The sequence below is a fragment of the Bos mutus genome, chromosome 2 (assembly GCF_027580195.1).
Source record: "Bos mutus isolate GX-2022 chromosome 2, NWIPB_WYAK_1.1, whole genome shotgun sequence".
Classification (NCBI taxonomy): domain Eukaryota; kingdom Metazoa; phylum Chordata; class Mammalia; order Artiodactyla; family Bovidae; genus Bos; species Bos mutus.
Genome location: NC_091618.1, coordinates 101,654,932 through 101,671,481, shown reverse-complemented (window position 1 = coordinate 101,671,481; position 16,550 = coordinate 101,654,932). Strand labels below are relative to the sequence as shown.

Below are 16,550 nucleotides of genomic sequence, written 5' to 3'. Positions count from 1 at the left end.
AATTCAAAGACATTTTAAGAAAGAAATTTTTTATAGAACTTCTATTAATTAAAAATGAACTTTTTTTTTTAAGAAATTAAAATCCTGGAAGACAACAAGGAATTGGAAAATGCTTTGAAAAATATTCAGCTGCCCAAAGAAGAAATTAAGAAACTTAAAGTGGATGATATTAGTAAGATCTTTAAAAACTTCTCATGAATAAATATGAAGCTGAGCACTTATCTTGCTTTTTAAAAACAAAATTGTAGGGTAAATATTATAGTACAACCCTATAATATTACAGGATCTTAATTTAAAAGTCTTACTGTAGCAGTAAGGTTTTATGAAATATCTTTCATATGTTTGTGAATAAGGTTGATATTTTTTCTATAGCTCCATTTCAACACTGATTTTTTAAAAGTTTATCTAATTTTAATTTTAGAATGCATGCTTCTAGAAAAACAATAGTTCGATATTTCTAATAACTTGTAAATTAGACAAAATACATAATAAAAATCAAGAAAAACATAGTCTTGATTCTTCACAATTTACTAATTATAAGTTGATTTTATATTATATATTATTATTAAAGAAAATAAATAATGCTGAGTATAGTGGAATGAAGATTTTTCTCTGTTTTTGTTTTTCAAGCATTGTGGTACAAGATGATTCTTCCTCCTCAGTTTGACAAATCAAAGAAGTATCCCTTGCTAATTCAAGTGTATGTAATATTTTCTTTGGTTTAAAAACTATTTATTGAAAGCATGCTGTATTAAATACACATTTGTGAGATAGAATGAACCATTCTCCTCGGTAACAGTTCCTATTGATGCTGTTTTATATATTCCCCAACTAATCAGAGTAAATAAAATATGGCTATTTAAAATAGCTTGAGAAAGTTTTGAGATTTTTAGATGGACTTGCTTGCATTTGCTGTTTTGAATTTCCTTTGTGTGGCAAATTGCCTAATGTGTCAGAATACCTTTGAGATAGAGAAATTGCAGCCAAAAAAATATTGTAAATCATCTTCACATCTTATGTAATTGAGTTAGAAATGAAATAAGGGAATGGAATACATTTTGTGGAATCACACCCCAAATCAGTGCTGACCTACACACAATTTGCTTAAAACACCATGCATTTTTTTTAGTATATCTTATGCCTGCTTTTAGCAAGTGGCAGGTGGCAGAAATGACGAAAAACCCACACATATTCCTTGAAATGCCAACCCTAGATGTATCCGTTTTGGGGAATAGGAGGGGCTGTGTCCCAGAACAACTTCCTTGTAGCAAACCTCTGGGAAAAGCCTGGTCCTCTCTTGATTCTGAGCCAGTTCTAATGCCGCTGTTATTGAAATTTTATCATACAAATGTACTGGGAAATACTAAAGGCAATTCTTGGCCCCGATGGGAAGTTGAGTTTCACAAAAACATCAGAGATTCTCTTTCTTTTTTCCCCTTAGGTATGGTGGTCCCTGCAGTCAGAGTGTAAGGTCTATATTCGCTGTTAGTTGGATATCTTATCTTGCAAGTAAGGAAGGGATAGTCATTGCCTTGGTGGATGGTCGAGGAACAGCTTTCCAAGGTGACAAACTCCTGTATGCAGTGTATCGAAAGCTGGGTGTTTATGAAGTTGAGGACCAGATCACAGCTGTCAGGTGAGCGCCTTCTCATTCAAACAGAAACTGATGTCAGCAAAAGTTATGCAATAACTTCTGGGTTTCTCCATCCTTAATGCCTTAATGCTTTTTGTCTGTTTTCCTAACATCATCTAAAGCTATCATTAATCATCAAGGGATATTTTTACCCAATATGAGAAAAAAATTATTCACGGAAAAGAGTAGAAAAATAATTTGTAGTGAAAGATGATAAATACTCTCTTTCCATGGTTTAGTCATTCTAATAGCCTTTCATTAACATGGCTCACAATTAACAGAAAAATTTGTATAACTCTAGGAATGGTCTGTAGAAAACCGGACATCTGAGTGCTCAAGCCTTGTGGATTCTACCTCATAAATTCAGAAATGGCTCAAGATTTCATCGGCACTATGCACTTACAGATATCAGACATTCATTTGTAATTAAACTATCATATTAGCAAGAAAGTGTTTTCCTACTTTCACTTGACCAAAAAAAAATTATTTTATGTAATGGAAATTACATTATGAAAACATTTAGAGGAAATACAGATTTATAATCTGACTTCTTCCCAATTACATTCTCAACCACAATTTATGGCTCAATCATTTCTTCCTGAAAAAAAAAAAGAAAAGAGTCACCAAAATTGTTCCTAATTTGGAAGCACTGTGCAGGATTCTTCTGGATATTTCTTATAGCTGTCAGGTTTCTGTTATTATGGTATGAGTAGGTGACATTAGAGAATAGTAGCTTGTAAATGTAAAAACTAACAGTCTGATTGCACTCTTGGTCATGGATATACGTGCATGCATGACAGCTAAAGGTCAAACAATGCTTCACAGAAAGAGCAATTTAGAAAATTAATTAGTATGTTTCTTTTATCATCTTAATATCACTAATGGTTATTGATTTCAGTGTAGCACACAGAACACAGACTGTATTTAACAAATAGGAGCCAGGCCCAGACAACACTTTTCTGTATTTTTTGTCTCTAATCAAAGCAGAAGAGTTTAGACTCACAAGTGATATTTTTTTAAAATAGAAAAGTAATCATATGCTTTTAAACTTTCATTCTGTGGACACTAATTACACACACACACACACAAAAACCATTCAATTAAAAGCAAAGTCTATTTGGATAAAATCTAACAAATTAATAAGTAAATTATTAAATAATGTTACACAATCTGTAGGCATTATTCACACTTAACTTCTAGGAGGCTCTGTCTTTCCTACTCACCCAGATTTTTGGCCTTTCCACTGTTTCAACTTTTTTGAGAGATACTTCTGTGTGACAGAGAGTCATAGGAAAGGTAATTCAAAGAAAAATCCCAAGATACAATGTCTCATATAAGACTATGGTATGCCTTACAAATACTAACGCAGCTATCAGCATTATAGACTTAATTCTTTTTTGGCTGTGTGTCACACTTGTTTGTATTAAACCATGCAATAAAACACCAGGGACACGTAATCGTGGGACAATATCAAAGGACAGAGCTGTAAACTGCGGTTTATAATTCAACTTTCCAAAGTTGGTAGAGCTAAAAAGTGATTTGTTTGGTGTTGATTAAAAACAATCATTACCATCATACATCATTATATGTTTGTGCATTTATTTATCACCAAAAATGTGGCATTCAAATTTAAGAGGAATACCTCAAGAAACGGAAGAGATAGAATAGATAACTTCTGAAAGTTTTTCTTTGGATGAATTGAAAATTTAAACCTGATATCCATGCATTGACCTTAACATAAATTGTTATTTCTGTTCAACACATAGAACAGGAAGCCACAAATTCTATTGATTTTTCACAATAACATAAATGACGCTTAGAACTGAAATGAAGATTGCACCAGAGGCTGTAACTGTCTACCTTTACCTCCTCTGAGCCATTTTTGGATGGAACCTGAAGAAAGTTTTTGTACTGTAGATCAGACATATGTTCACTCATTGACTCAGCCATTCAAGAGCAGGTGAAGTAGTATATGCAATTACAATACTCTGTATAAAATCATGCAATTTACAATCTCAGCTTTCAGTGCACTTGCAGTTTCTGAAGAGAGAATAAACCACATGGAGCTTTCTGTATTTGCCTCAGTGAACAGGGGTGTCTGTGTGGCCCATGCAAAGTGCATCTGCAGCAGTGGAGATGCCAACTGGCCTTCACCTTGCTTGAAGCCACTATTCTGCCAAAGTACAAGGGAGGCCTGGAAGCCTGATGTTTTGAGAAGACAAAAGCTAGAGAATAGATTCATAGTGATAATTCTGGAAAGAATTCAATCACATATTTTCCAGAGAAATATTTTAGGAATCAGACCCTGAATGTCTGACCTGAAGACTTGGGATTGTAATCCCTCTATGGTAGCCCTCCAACTCTTGTTGCTGTCTTTCAGTCACTAAACTGTGTCTGATTCTGCAACCCCCGTCCTGGTGGGGTTGCAGTCCCCAGACCGTAGTCCACCAGGCTTCTCTGTCCATGGTCCTCAAATTACCTCTTCCTGCAAAAAAAAAAAAAAGAAAGAAAGAAAATGAAATTTGTTTCCTTGAATCTCTTAGCAAATGCAATCAGGCTAAATTTTTTACATAGCAAAAAAATCATATGTACATATTTGAAAATACTAGTAAATTCTAGTCAAGGTTGAGAAATAAATTCAACGAAGCAAAGCAGGGGAAAAAAAAGCCCTACAGCTGCACAAATTTTGAATGCCCCAAAGGAAATGCATTTGAGGTCAAAGCTTAAGTAAAACTGAGACCTATGTTCTTCAGTCTCCTTTGCAAGTGGTACACATGCAAAGTGGTACACATTCAGTAGTTACAGGGTCAAATCTGTTCATTTGGGGTAAGTTCGGCACTTTAGACATTCCCACAATTTTGAAACTTTATATAACTTCAGGGATAGTGGTAAGAAAGAATTATATGAGAAACAATATACTGTTATACATGATACCAATAAAAACATTTCCAAAATAGAATAATAATCAATCAATAGGGTTTCAAACTGATCTTTAGCCTAGGGTTATTTTTAAGAGAGAAAATTTGTAATGTCCAGACCAGTCTCCAAAATTAGAAAAACATGCTTTTTCCCCTGTTATTAACATTTGTTGATTTAACTACATTATTGGCAGTATTTCTGATAACCCTCCTGAAAGCTCTTCAGAATTTTGGAGGTAAATTTTATAAAGCTTGGTTGGTCTCAAAGTGCTCAGATTATCTAGCTAACCTTTAACCTAGTCTTGCCACATTAAGTGTTAATGTTTCATTTCCATGTTAACTATTGCGCTATCATTTCCTGTAAATGTCATCCTTTTGGAATAAACCTAGGAAGGGAGCTGTTAAGAATTTCCTGTTCCCATGTATCACCTGTTATTTGCTTTTACCCCAGATGCAAGGCAATATGATTGCTAGCTTCTGGGAGATCATAAAATCATGATTGATTTTATGGCTTCGAACTGGCTTCAAGCACTAGCAGCAAGATTGCTTTGTTTGGTTTTTTTGTGTGTGTGTGTTTTTTTTTTTGACAAAGAAAGTGAACCTTCTTTTCTTCCATTTGGCTTTTGAAGTTTGTGGGCAAATTGCCAAAATACCGCAGTTGACAGCCCGTTTTCTCTACCTACTGTGAACAAGCATCCACACAGGTAGCAACTCTCCGATTGCTACTGCATTTCTCCCCTGAAGACGCCTCAGTGTCCTTCAGAATTAGTGTCGAGTAAGCTGTGACTGACGGGGCTTCTTCCCATCTGTTTGTCCCGGGCATCTGCCCAACTCCTCTGTGCAGCAGAAACATGCATTTTGAATACATGCAACGAGCAAAATGGTTGCTGTGAAATCCCTTTAAGAAATTCCATTATTCAACTAACGCAAATCACTCCATTCTAGTTCCAGAGAAGAATGAGGAAGGACATTAATGTCACTTAAGGCAACCAAAAAAAAAAAAGTTTTTCTGGTCCTGAGTGTCACTTTGTCTCATCCCCTTCTTTTCCTTCGCTGTCCCATCCAGGCCTCTGTAATGGCTCATTCACTTTGCTTTTTTCTTCCACTGCTTCTGTTTCTTTGAGAGTTTCTTCTATCAAAACACTCCCTAAATAAATCACAATGGCTCTCGAATACCAGCCTTCAGGTAAGCATGGAGTAAATTAGCCCAAAACACTCTTGCTTTGTAGCAGCAATGCACTTAGATTTCTGAGAGTTTCCCGGGACTTTCTGAAGGTCACCATTAAGCATGGCCCTTTGCTCCTAAGGAGAGATTTGTCTTCAAACTTGATTTCAAATGGAGGGTCTTTTGTGATGGAGCTTGAATGAATCATGTTCATATTCTAAAAGATACATGTAGTTGTCCAAACCATGATAAACAGAGGGTATCTAAATATGATATGAGAGAGGGATAGGTATTTTTCCATGGATGGATGTGACCAAAAATGAGACAGAGATTATAATGTGTGCGTGTGTACTAAGGCTTCAGTCGTGTCCAACTCTTTGCTACCCTATGGACTGTAGCCTGCCAGGCTCCTCTGTCCATAGGATGCTCCAGGCAAGAATATTAGAGTGGGTTGCCCTGCCCTTCTCCAATTATAATGCATGTCAACTTAAATAAAAGGTTAAAATGAGGCAAACTCAAAATTGTTTAAAAATGAGTTTATTCAGGTATAGCAGAGGAATTGCAGTTCTAGACTCACAAACTATTTTAGCAAGCTATAGGCCAGTTCATTGAGGGTTTGGGATAGGCTGTATTATAGGCAGGGAATATAAGGAGGGAAGAGTTCAGTGAGAGTCTGTTAAAATCAAAAACAGAGACAAACTTTGACTACTACCTGGGCAGATAAAACTAGTCCCATCACACAAAGCTCAATTCAATGTATTTTGAGGAACTAACCTGACTTGAGTTATTTCTTGTTCTGGTCTCTGGAAACCATAAGCAAAACTTTCCAAGGTTGATATGAGGCCAACTCTCTATCATTTAAGAAAATTTCAGTAATATCAGTTTTCTGTACATCAGGCATATATGGAAATCAGTCTCTTGCAGTCCTGAGGGCACTTGTGTGTGATTTTCATTTTTATTTTTCAGTCCCATTTTAGATTGAAATTCTTTCACATTAACACGTAAGCAAACAAAATCATAAGAAATTAATAAAATTTAAAACAGGAACAACAAACCCTTTTTTTTTTCCCCAAAAAACTTGCAGATTTGGAAATTTGGTTCCACTCAAAATACTATTTCTTCTGGTGTTACTATGAGCCTGTCTTTCTCTCTTTTTTACTTATAAATAATTTAACTACATTTAATATCAAACTCAAAAACAGGTAGCTGTAGTCTGAGAACCTGAACTAACCATTTACTTCTTCAGTGCATTAAAAAATTATTTCCCCTTTTGATCAATATTCATTTGCTGACTATGAGCTTCTTCACCTGAGCCCCAAGTAACACCAGGACAATTAGGGTAGGAGGCCTTACAGCCAGGAGAGTACTACTCAATAGATGTACCAGAGAGTTTAACAGCTCCTTTTATCCTTTGCAGAAAACACAATAATATTATTTTAATTATTTGTAAATGCAACCTTATTATGCATGTGTTTAAACAAAGAAAATGTAGCGTTTCTATTAAATCTTTGGATTAAATATGCTTGTGTAATGAAGTAAATGTCATGTGTACACACTTAAAATTCTAAAAATTTGTTTCTTTTACTTTAGAAAATTCATAGAAATGGGTTTCATTGATGAAAAAAGAATAGCCATATGGGGCTGGGTGAGTTGTTTTATATGTTTTATGCCTGTTATTTGGTTCAGCAATCATCATTTTCTAAAGTGTTCGCTTATAAGATTTCTCATGAAATGTTAATGTTGCAACATAATTTGATCTGTCAATGGAAACAGTCAATTTGGATAATCTGGGCTTCAAAGTGGTGGCTTTCAGCGTTTGTTCCTTTTTTAAAAATCATTTTATTTCTCCTTTGTATAGAAAATTAACTCATAATTGATACTCTTTCACTTAATTTCTGCTATTAGAGTATATAAAACTAAATCATATTTATCAGAAGTTTAATTCCCTTTGTTTTTTTAGAGTTAACATATTTCTTTTATACCTCATCATTTCATTTTAATGAAAAGCTACAATAAAGTTGAAAATTACAGGAAATTTCAAAGTATAAATTCCTTAGGACCCAGTCTATCCTAGTCATATCTTGGCTATTTGATTCTTATTTTTGTAATCAAAATTTTCCCCTGAACTAATGTTAATTTCTGCTAACTGGAAAGAAATAATTATTTATTACTAGTTATAGGTCGTGGAGATCATTTCTCAAGTTTGAGAAACTATACTGGTTTTCTAAATACATACTGAAAAAAAGTGGCGACATTTACCAGTCTTGGGCAATAAACTCACTGGAAAGTTCAGAGAATTATGGGAAAGAGTTTAGAATCGCCTATTATAAATTATGATAATCACCCTTCAAAGATTTCCTGTTTCACGTTTTGGTCTGAATTTGTACATTTGCAAGTCAATTTGCAGCCATTTGTGCTTGGGTTGTTTTTCTTGGCTGTTTTCTGAGAGCGGCCTGCACAAGATGGAGGGAATGAAACCCAATATTGAAGGGAATCTGCAGGATTCCTCTCAGCTCAGTGACCAGATGAAGAGCTGTTATGAATTTGTAAAAAGTTTTTACTTCGAGCCATTTGGTCCTTCTTAAAACTATCAAGTGTTAAGAATCAAAACAGAATGGAATTCAAATGGGTGGAAATAAATGAAATATTTTATAGTGAAACATTTCAGATAAGACTTTTCTTACCATCCATTTTTATAAAATTTCCTAAAGTAAATTCTTGAAAGATTCACATTTTGAACTGAACCCTTACATATAATCATGAACATTTCTTTCAGAGTTTCACTTTGCTTTTACTTCAGGCTTTGAAATAACCATAAAGTGAACTTTTAATTTCATTTCTAGAACATTCTAGGTTGAAGTACTTTGGTAGAGAACCACATATGTAGATGATTTAAGAAACCCACTCATCACATGAAGGAGAGTGGGCTTTATCCATGACTCTGTAACATGTTTCTCTTCTTAGTTTTCTGTTTCTGTGATCATTATACTCTATTCATCCTTTAAATGTTGGTGTTTTTCTGGATCTGGTCTTGATTCTCATTGTTCTTCACTTTCTTGGGGAAATCCACATGGTTTCAAAGACGAGGCCAACTGCCAGATGCCTGCCACTAGCCCCCACCTCTCTCTTCTGAGCACCACATTTCAAATGCCCGCTGATCATGTTTCCCAAATGTCTTACCGAGGCCTCAAGCTTAACTTGCTGAAGTTAAACATACTACGTTGGTGTTGTTCAGTCTCTAAGTCATGTCCGACTCTTTTGCTGCCCCTTGGACCATAACCTGCCAGGCTCCTCTCTCCATGGGATTTTCCAAGCAAGAATATTGGAATGGTTGCTATTTCCTTCTCCAGGGGATATTCCCAACCCCAGGGTTGAACCCGCATCTCCTGCATTGGTAAGTGTATTCTTTACTGCTGAGCCACCAGGGAAGCCCTAAACAGATAATAGTCTACTTTAAAACAAATCTTCATCTTTAATAAGGACCTTACCACATACCTGAGCTTCCCAGGTGGCTCAGTGGTAAGGAATCTGCCTATATACTGCCTATATACCTGTGCAGGAAACACAGGTTTGAGAAGATCCCCTGGAAGAGGGCATGGCGACCCACTACAGTATTCTAGCCTGGAGAATCCCATGGGCAGAGTGGCCTGGTGGGTTACAGTCTATAGGGTTGCAAAGAATCAGACACGACTGAAGCCACTGAGCATGCACAGTGTATACCAAGTCACCCAAATTCATAACTCTAGAGATGCTTTCAACTTCTCCAGCTCCCTGACTCCAATATTCGATTGATTAGTGAATTCTGTCAATTCTGCCTCCAAATATCTGAGTCTATTCTCATCATCCTCACTGACATTATTTTAGTTCAAGTTTCTTTATATGTAATTTAAACCAGAGCTTCTCAAACCTTAGCTTATATAAGCATCACCTGGAGAGCATGTTAAAGCAGTTCCCAGGGCCCTCACACCAGGGCATCTGATTCTGTACTCCAGAGTGGGGTATGAAAGTCCACTTGCATGGACCATAGGCTGGGAGGTACAGGTTTAAATCTTGAAGTTGTACCTTAACTAGCCTCCTTGCTTTAGTTTCGTAAGCTCCAATGTTGCTGATGAAATTATTGTTCTAAAACACAACTCTTTCCATGTTGCTTTTTCGTTTATATTGCTCATATATATTCTAGGGCTACCTGCTGACTTCAGCCTAGGGCCCAAACACATTTACTTGCATGCAAGGCCCTTGGCAATCTGATTGCAACCTACTTTCTCAGTCTCATTTCCCTCTACTTTTCCCCAGACCTTATAAATAATTTGATTTGTCTGTTCCCATGAGTCAATCACGCCTGTTCAATGCACCTCAGTGGCCATCCTCTTCTTCCATGTCTTCCTCTCTCCAAAATGCAAAATTTCTATTTATTCTTTTAAGACCCAACTCAGATATGACCTTTGTATGCTCCAATAGCTCTTTATTACTGCTCTTATAGGAATTACCATTTTATCTTATTTGTGCATGATTTTCTCTCACAAGGATGTAAGCTCGTCAATGGAATGGACTTTGTTTTTCAACTTTGTTTCTCAAATGCTTAGCACAGTATTGGCCATCTCACATATCTATGAGGCAGTTTAAGCTGAATTTAATCCTGTAAGTTAACGTACCTCCAATGTGTCGTACCATGAAATTTGGGGGCAAACGTTCTCTGGTCTAATAATTTGGTAAATTATGAAGTCTATATAATAGTGCATATAGGTTCCATGAAGAACAGTAAAGAAATCTGTTAATTTTTTTTTAATATAGTATTACTAAAAAGTATTTGATTCCATGGATACCTCTTTGAGATGTGGTCTTGAAGTCAATAGGGAGTGAAACTGGAGTCTTAGAAAGATACTTTGGCTGCAGAATGAATAGCCTGATGTTGGGAGAGGGAGTGGTTCAAAGGAGTAGGAGGGATGTAATATTGGCAACAAATACCAAGGGCCTGAATTTATGCAGTGAAGAAAGGGGCAAAAATAGGTCATAGTTTTGTGTGCTCTTTTATAATATAATAAGCAGACATCTATGGGAAATTGGAGAAGGGAAAGAGAAAGATGTTGAGAATGACCATTTGGGTTTGTCTATCTATTACTGTGTTCTGTAAACATCTGTTTCCACAAAGTATTAGATACCTTTCTAAACTGAGAAATACACTAAAGCTAACTATACAATTTTTTCTTTGGCCAGTTGGTCAGTAAGTTCCAAATCATACATTTCCCTCCATTATCCAGATTAAGAAGGGGAGAGAAGACATTTTCATTGTACCTTTTCATTTTTCTGGCGCACAAACCAAATTCTAGTAGCCTGGATTTTAGCTACTTAATAGATATGTACTATGCACTATGTACTCAGCCCTGTGCTTAGGAAGTGTCTGTTACGACAGTGGTTCTGACCTGGCAATTTTGCCACTCAGGGGACATTGGCAACGTCTGGAGACACTGGGTTGTCAGAACTGGGGGAGCACTACTAGCATCTAATGAGAAGAGGCCAGAGATGCTGTCAAATATCCCACAGTGCACAGGACAGCCTCCAACAGAAAAGAACTATCCAGCCCCCAATGTCAATAGTGCCAAGGTTGAAAAACCTTGATTTATATGAAGAAAAATTAAAGCAATTATTCTGACAATTGAAGAGCAGCAGGGGTTTTGCTAAATTATTAGAATAACAACCTCATTTATGGGCTTTGCTTTGTTAATATAGACCTAGCCAGGTGGTGTTGAATAAGCATTAGTTCGTGATTTAATCTTAGTTCCTTTCTCTTCCAGTGACTAATTATAAGCAATTTGAATTGCTATGTGTGATCAACGATGTAAAAGTAGGACAAATGCACCTCTATTGAGACTATATTAGACTGAATTTAAAACTTCCCAACAAGGTTGCTCTAATGTAGGGATATAGAGGAAGTGGCTTGTTGTCAGATGTCCTGCGGTTGAGTCTCAGCTCCGCTTACTCTAAATTTATTCTGAGCCTCAGTTTCCTCATCATGAAATGCAACAATAATTTCCCCCCAAATCACTGTGAGAGTTAGATGAGTTAATAGGAAAGTCATATATTAAACAAATATTGATTCTATTCCCAATGTGTTTCAGATTGCATCATCAGTGCTAGGGGGGACATTCATTAACAAGATGGACAAAAATCTCTACCTTTATCAAGTTGGGAATGGTTGGGGAACAAGGCAATACACAAGAAAAATAAATAGCACAGATAGAATGTTAAATAATGATTGATGAAATGGAGAAAAGCAAAACAAGAAAGGAGTAAGGAGCGTCATACAAGATTGATGCAGTTTTAGATTAGAAGGACAGGTGAGACATTTATTTATTTATTTGAGTTAAGACTTGAAAAAGGAAAGAAGTAAGCCATGCCAATTTTGGAGACAAGAAAATTCCAAGCAGGGGATGGTGGCATTTGCAGAAGTCCTGGGGCTAGATCATGCTTGGAGAGTTCAAAGAACATTAAGAGAGCCAGTGAGCAAAGAGAAGTGGGATGGGGGAGAAAGGAGACAGAGCCTGTAGGACCACAAAGACTGTTGCAATGACCTTAGCCCCACAAATGTTAACTAGTTATTATTATTGCCTGTAAGCAAAATAGTCCAGTCCGATTTATAGCTCCCATCAGAATACTATTCCATAAATCCCTCAAAATTCTGTGCCGTTCTAAGAAAGTTTTTAAAGCTATCCTCCATTTAAACAAAATGGCAAGGCATCTAAGTGCAAAGGACAAAATTCTAGAATTCTCATGGCCAATCTGCTCCGTGGGTTCTTTTCTTACTGCATCCACCCACTCTGCCTTGGAGCCCCACCCATGGGAGAACAGAAAAAAGTCAACTCGGGTGGTTTTTTTTTTTCCTCTCTTTATTTCTACAATAGAAACAGCTTTTCTAAGCTGCCTGAGAATTTAAAGTACACCTTCTTTTGTTGTGCTGCTGCTATACTAGTTTTGCTTTTACAAATTTCTGGAGACAATGTGTTCATATCGAAAAGGTGACGATTTTATTCAGATACCACACTCTTATCTAATCAGTGAACAAATACAGATTAATATTTTTATAATTTCTAGGATTTGGGACAGAGATGTTCAAAACCCTTTTTACTATATGCAAATGCTCTAATTTCAAATATCATTCTGTGCTTTTTTGTGTTATGGGGCATACAAGAGGAAAAGCAGAACCCAGTATTATAATTTGCAGTGAACGTACTTTTCCAATAAAACCGTAAACAATCAAATTTCTAAAGGACTCAGGCTTACTCTACATGCATTTAAATCTAAAATTAAGAACAAAGAAGAAATCTTTCATTTCAGTAATAGTTGTTGCTAACCTACTAATCCAAACAGATTATTTTTATAAGTAAAAATTTGATCCTGATGAGAATTTTCACTTATCAAAATGATTTTAAAACCCACATTTTCCTTCTGTTTTTAAAATATATTTTTCCTCTATTAAAATACGTTTTAGTTCTCCTCCAAGTATAATGAAAGGAGGCCACGGTATAATTGGAGCTGCCTCTTTTAGTCTGTGTTTTGTAGCCAAGGGTCCTCAGTAAGATTCCCTGGAGATGGAAACATAAAACTGTAAACTAGTTAGAGCATTCTTTTTCTAACAATTGAATTCAGCAAGAGGGTTTAGCTGATCCCTGCGGACCATGTATTTCGTGGATTAAGACTAGACCCCGGCCACTGACCTGCTGCCTGATTTCACCCTGTCTGTCTGCTGTCTCTCCCTCGCTCTGTAGGGCTCTCACTCCCACCCTGTCTTAAGACTGACTTTTCTGTGACAAAAGATGATATGATCTCTCCTGACCTGAGGGCAGATCATTCCCAGAAGTTTGTGGTAATAACAGGGCACACCCTTAGTTAGAGAGCCATATTGTCCTCTTTTGATTTGTAGGGATGTCCTGTGTTGGGGCAAGAATAATCACATCCTAATCTAGCACAGACATTGGTGGGGGTGAGGGTGGGTTTTGAGCAGGACACTGCTTAATCCATGTGCCCAGAGGAAGCATCTCTCTCCCAACAGGTAGACAAATTTGCCTTCTGGGGGAAGATGCAGCTTTATTATGAAGTTCTCTGTTCACTTTTTCATTTTCAGGAAAAGGTTCACATTTCCAAGTGACACAGACACACATCTCCTTCTGTTATCAGAGTCACATTTCTGAATCACCTACTGATTCCCTGGTAAAGAAAAGTGATGAGTGCGAAACCTGCTTCAGACTCTGCAATTTGTATCTCCTTTTGTGTTTGTGTTCCCATTAAGTTGAGGTAGTAGGGGCAAGTAAGATTTGTTAAGGCACCAATGGCTTTTCCTCCTTTGAGCTGCTATGCCAGAAATCCTCAAAACAGAATACGTGTATACAAACTCTGGCCATCTCTTCAGTTCAGTTCAGTTCAGTCGCTCAGTCGTGTCCGACTCTGCGACCCCATGAATCACAGCACGCCAGGCCTCCCTGTCCATCACCAACTCCCGGAGTTCACTCAGATTCACATCCATTGAGTCAGTGATGCCATCCAGCCATCTCATCCTCTGTCGTCCCCTTCTCCTCCTGCCCCCAATCCCTCCCAGCATCAGAGTCTTTTCCAATGAGTCAACTCTTCGCATGAGGTGGCCAAAGTACTGGAGTTTCAGCTTTAGCATCATTCCTTCCAAAGAAATCCCGGGGCTGATCTCCTTCAGAATGGACTGGTTGCATCTCCTTCTCTTAAACTACACAAAAGGTTCTTGTGTCATTCCCTTGACGTTCTCTTTTGAAAACAAATTAAGTAAATACACAGATATAAGTTTTGCCTCACATTACTGTTGTACATTGTGGAATGTATCTTGCTTTTACAATTGGAAATGATCTTTTTTGTGTGCACTTTTTAAGAGTACAATTCTGCTTTTGCCATAGCAAGGTCCTGGTGGAAAAACACAGAGGCATGGGTAAAGAAATTTTTGCAGAAAAATTGCAGTTGTATCTATCTCTTAAACTGCCCCCTCCATATTCTGATCAGCACACCAAGTCTTTGTAATTGACTAGGATGAAATTGTTGGAACTTGCTGCCAAGAGTGCAAGATAGACATTTAATCTACCCAATCCATATTCCCCAGCTCCCATCAGCACTATTGTGAGTAGAATCATTATACAAATATGTTGGAGAGTTTAGGAGAGTGAATCTGGGACTGACTCCTAACAATGTCTCCACAGTCCTATGGAGGTTATGTTTCATCGCTGGCCCTTGCTTCAGGAACTGGTCTTTTCAAATGTGGGATAGCGGTGGCTCCGGTCTCCAGCTGGGAATATTACGGTATGGAAACATTTCATAAATGTTGCTGCAAAAACATTTAACACATAATTACTCTATATTTAAGGTTGCTAGGAAAACAAATTATGCAGTAAAATTCACCCCAGCATCACTGGGAAAAATATAATCTATAAATGAGGTTGTTTATATGATTCATTATAATCATGTTGCAACAATCAAAGAAATCTTAAGACGAAAAAGGACTCTTCCAAAACCCAATGAATGTTATTCTCTCCTAGGAACCTTGTGCCCCCTGATAAACCAAATCTTTAAAAATCAGAGCTAACTCTGTTTTTGCAGACACACAGGTGTAGCCAAACTGGCTTTTAAGCAGTTCTTAGGGAAAATCAAGCCAAGCCAAGTAATTCACCACCACACAATAGTTTGCAGCTGCCTGATACATTACTCCAGAAGTCAAAGAAACAAAAAATTTGTTCGAGAAGTATACCTTCCATGTGTGCCTATTTTTATGATTAACATCAATGCAGGATGACTATTTGGAGTTAATTATAATAAACGCACAAAAATTAGCTTTCATTAGATCCTCTTCCCTGTGTTGAGGTGAAAATGAGGCAATTGTGACTTGGGAATCTTTATTCAGAGGAAACTATCCCAAATTAAGAGACCAGTGAGAGTACTAGAGGTGGCTGCATTTGTGATTTCTTTTAAAATGTAATGAGGTCATTCCTAGCTCAACATTTCCCCCATCAAAGAACTTTGGGCAGAAGTGAAAAAACTGAAGAGCTGTCCTTTCTATTGTTAGGTGCTCCTGTTTCCACAATCTTCTCCTGCATCTCTTCTCCAGGCTTGTTGAGACAACTAGCAGAGCAAATGACTAGGGTGGAGCATTACAGAAAGGAGAGCAAGACCTTTCCTCAGCAGCTCCCCCTGGGAGACTGAGGAGCTGGCTCAGACAGTAAAGAATCTACCTGCCATGGAGGAGATCAGAGTTTCAATCCCTATATTGGGAGGATCCCCTGGAGTAGGGAATGGCTACCTACTCCAGTATTCTTGCCAGGAGAATTCCATTGACAGGAACCTAGCAGGGATGCAAGAAATCAGACATGACTGAGAGACTAATACATTCACTATCCAGCCTGAGTTATCACATGCAAACCTCATGCTCTTACATATTTTACAGCATCTATCTACACAGAGCGATTCATGGGCCTCCCAACAAAGGATGATAATCTCAAGCACTATAAAGTAAGCATTTTCTGTTTTATATATATATGAAATATATATATAATAATATATTTCATATGTGCTAAATAATTGTAAAGCGGTCATTCAGAGTTTACACTGCTGCTGGGTCCACAAGTAAATATGATGATCTTTTGTCAGCTGTAAAACACCTTACTAGAAGGAATTAACTCCCTTTGGATTCTACTTTTTCTTTCCTCATCCTCCTCCCCACCCCCAACCCCTACACAGCTTGAGCGGGCATCATTTATGCCTAAGGTCTCACTCATATGTAACATATGACACATAAACTTTCAGTTTTTCAAACTAAGAATCAGATGGA

General features: G+C 37.2%; 1 protein-coding gene across 1 annotated transcript in view; it reads left to right on the top strand.

Annotated features, from left to right (window-relative positions):
- The window catches only part of FAP (fibroblast activation protein alpha), a 77,898-nt gene that overhangs the window by 58,944 nt on the left and 2,404 nt on the right, over window positions 1–16,550 (top strand). Inside the window, exons 18-23 of the mRNA XM_005897286.3 lie at window positions 74–172; window positions 631–700; window positions 1,442–1,636; window positions 7,307–7,361; window positions 14,929–15,028; window positions 16,167–16,231. Coding sequence (XP_005897348.1) covers window positions 74–172; window positions 631–700; window positions 1,442–1,636; window positions 7,307–7,361; window positions 14,929–15,028; window positions 16,167–16,231 — 584 coding nt within the window. The remainder of the gene's footprint in view (window positions 1–73; window positions 173–630; window positions 701–1,441; window positions 1,637–7,306; window positions 7,362–14,928; window positions 15,029–16,166; window positions 16,232–16,550) is intronic.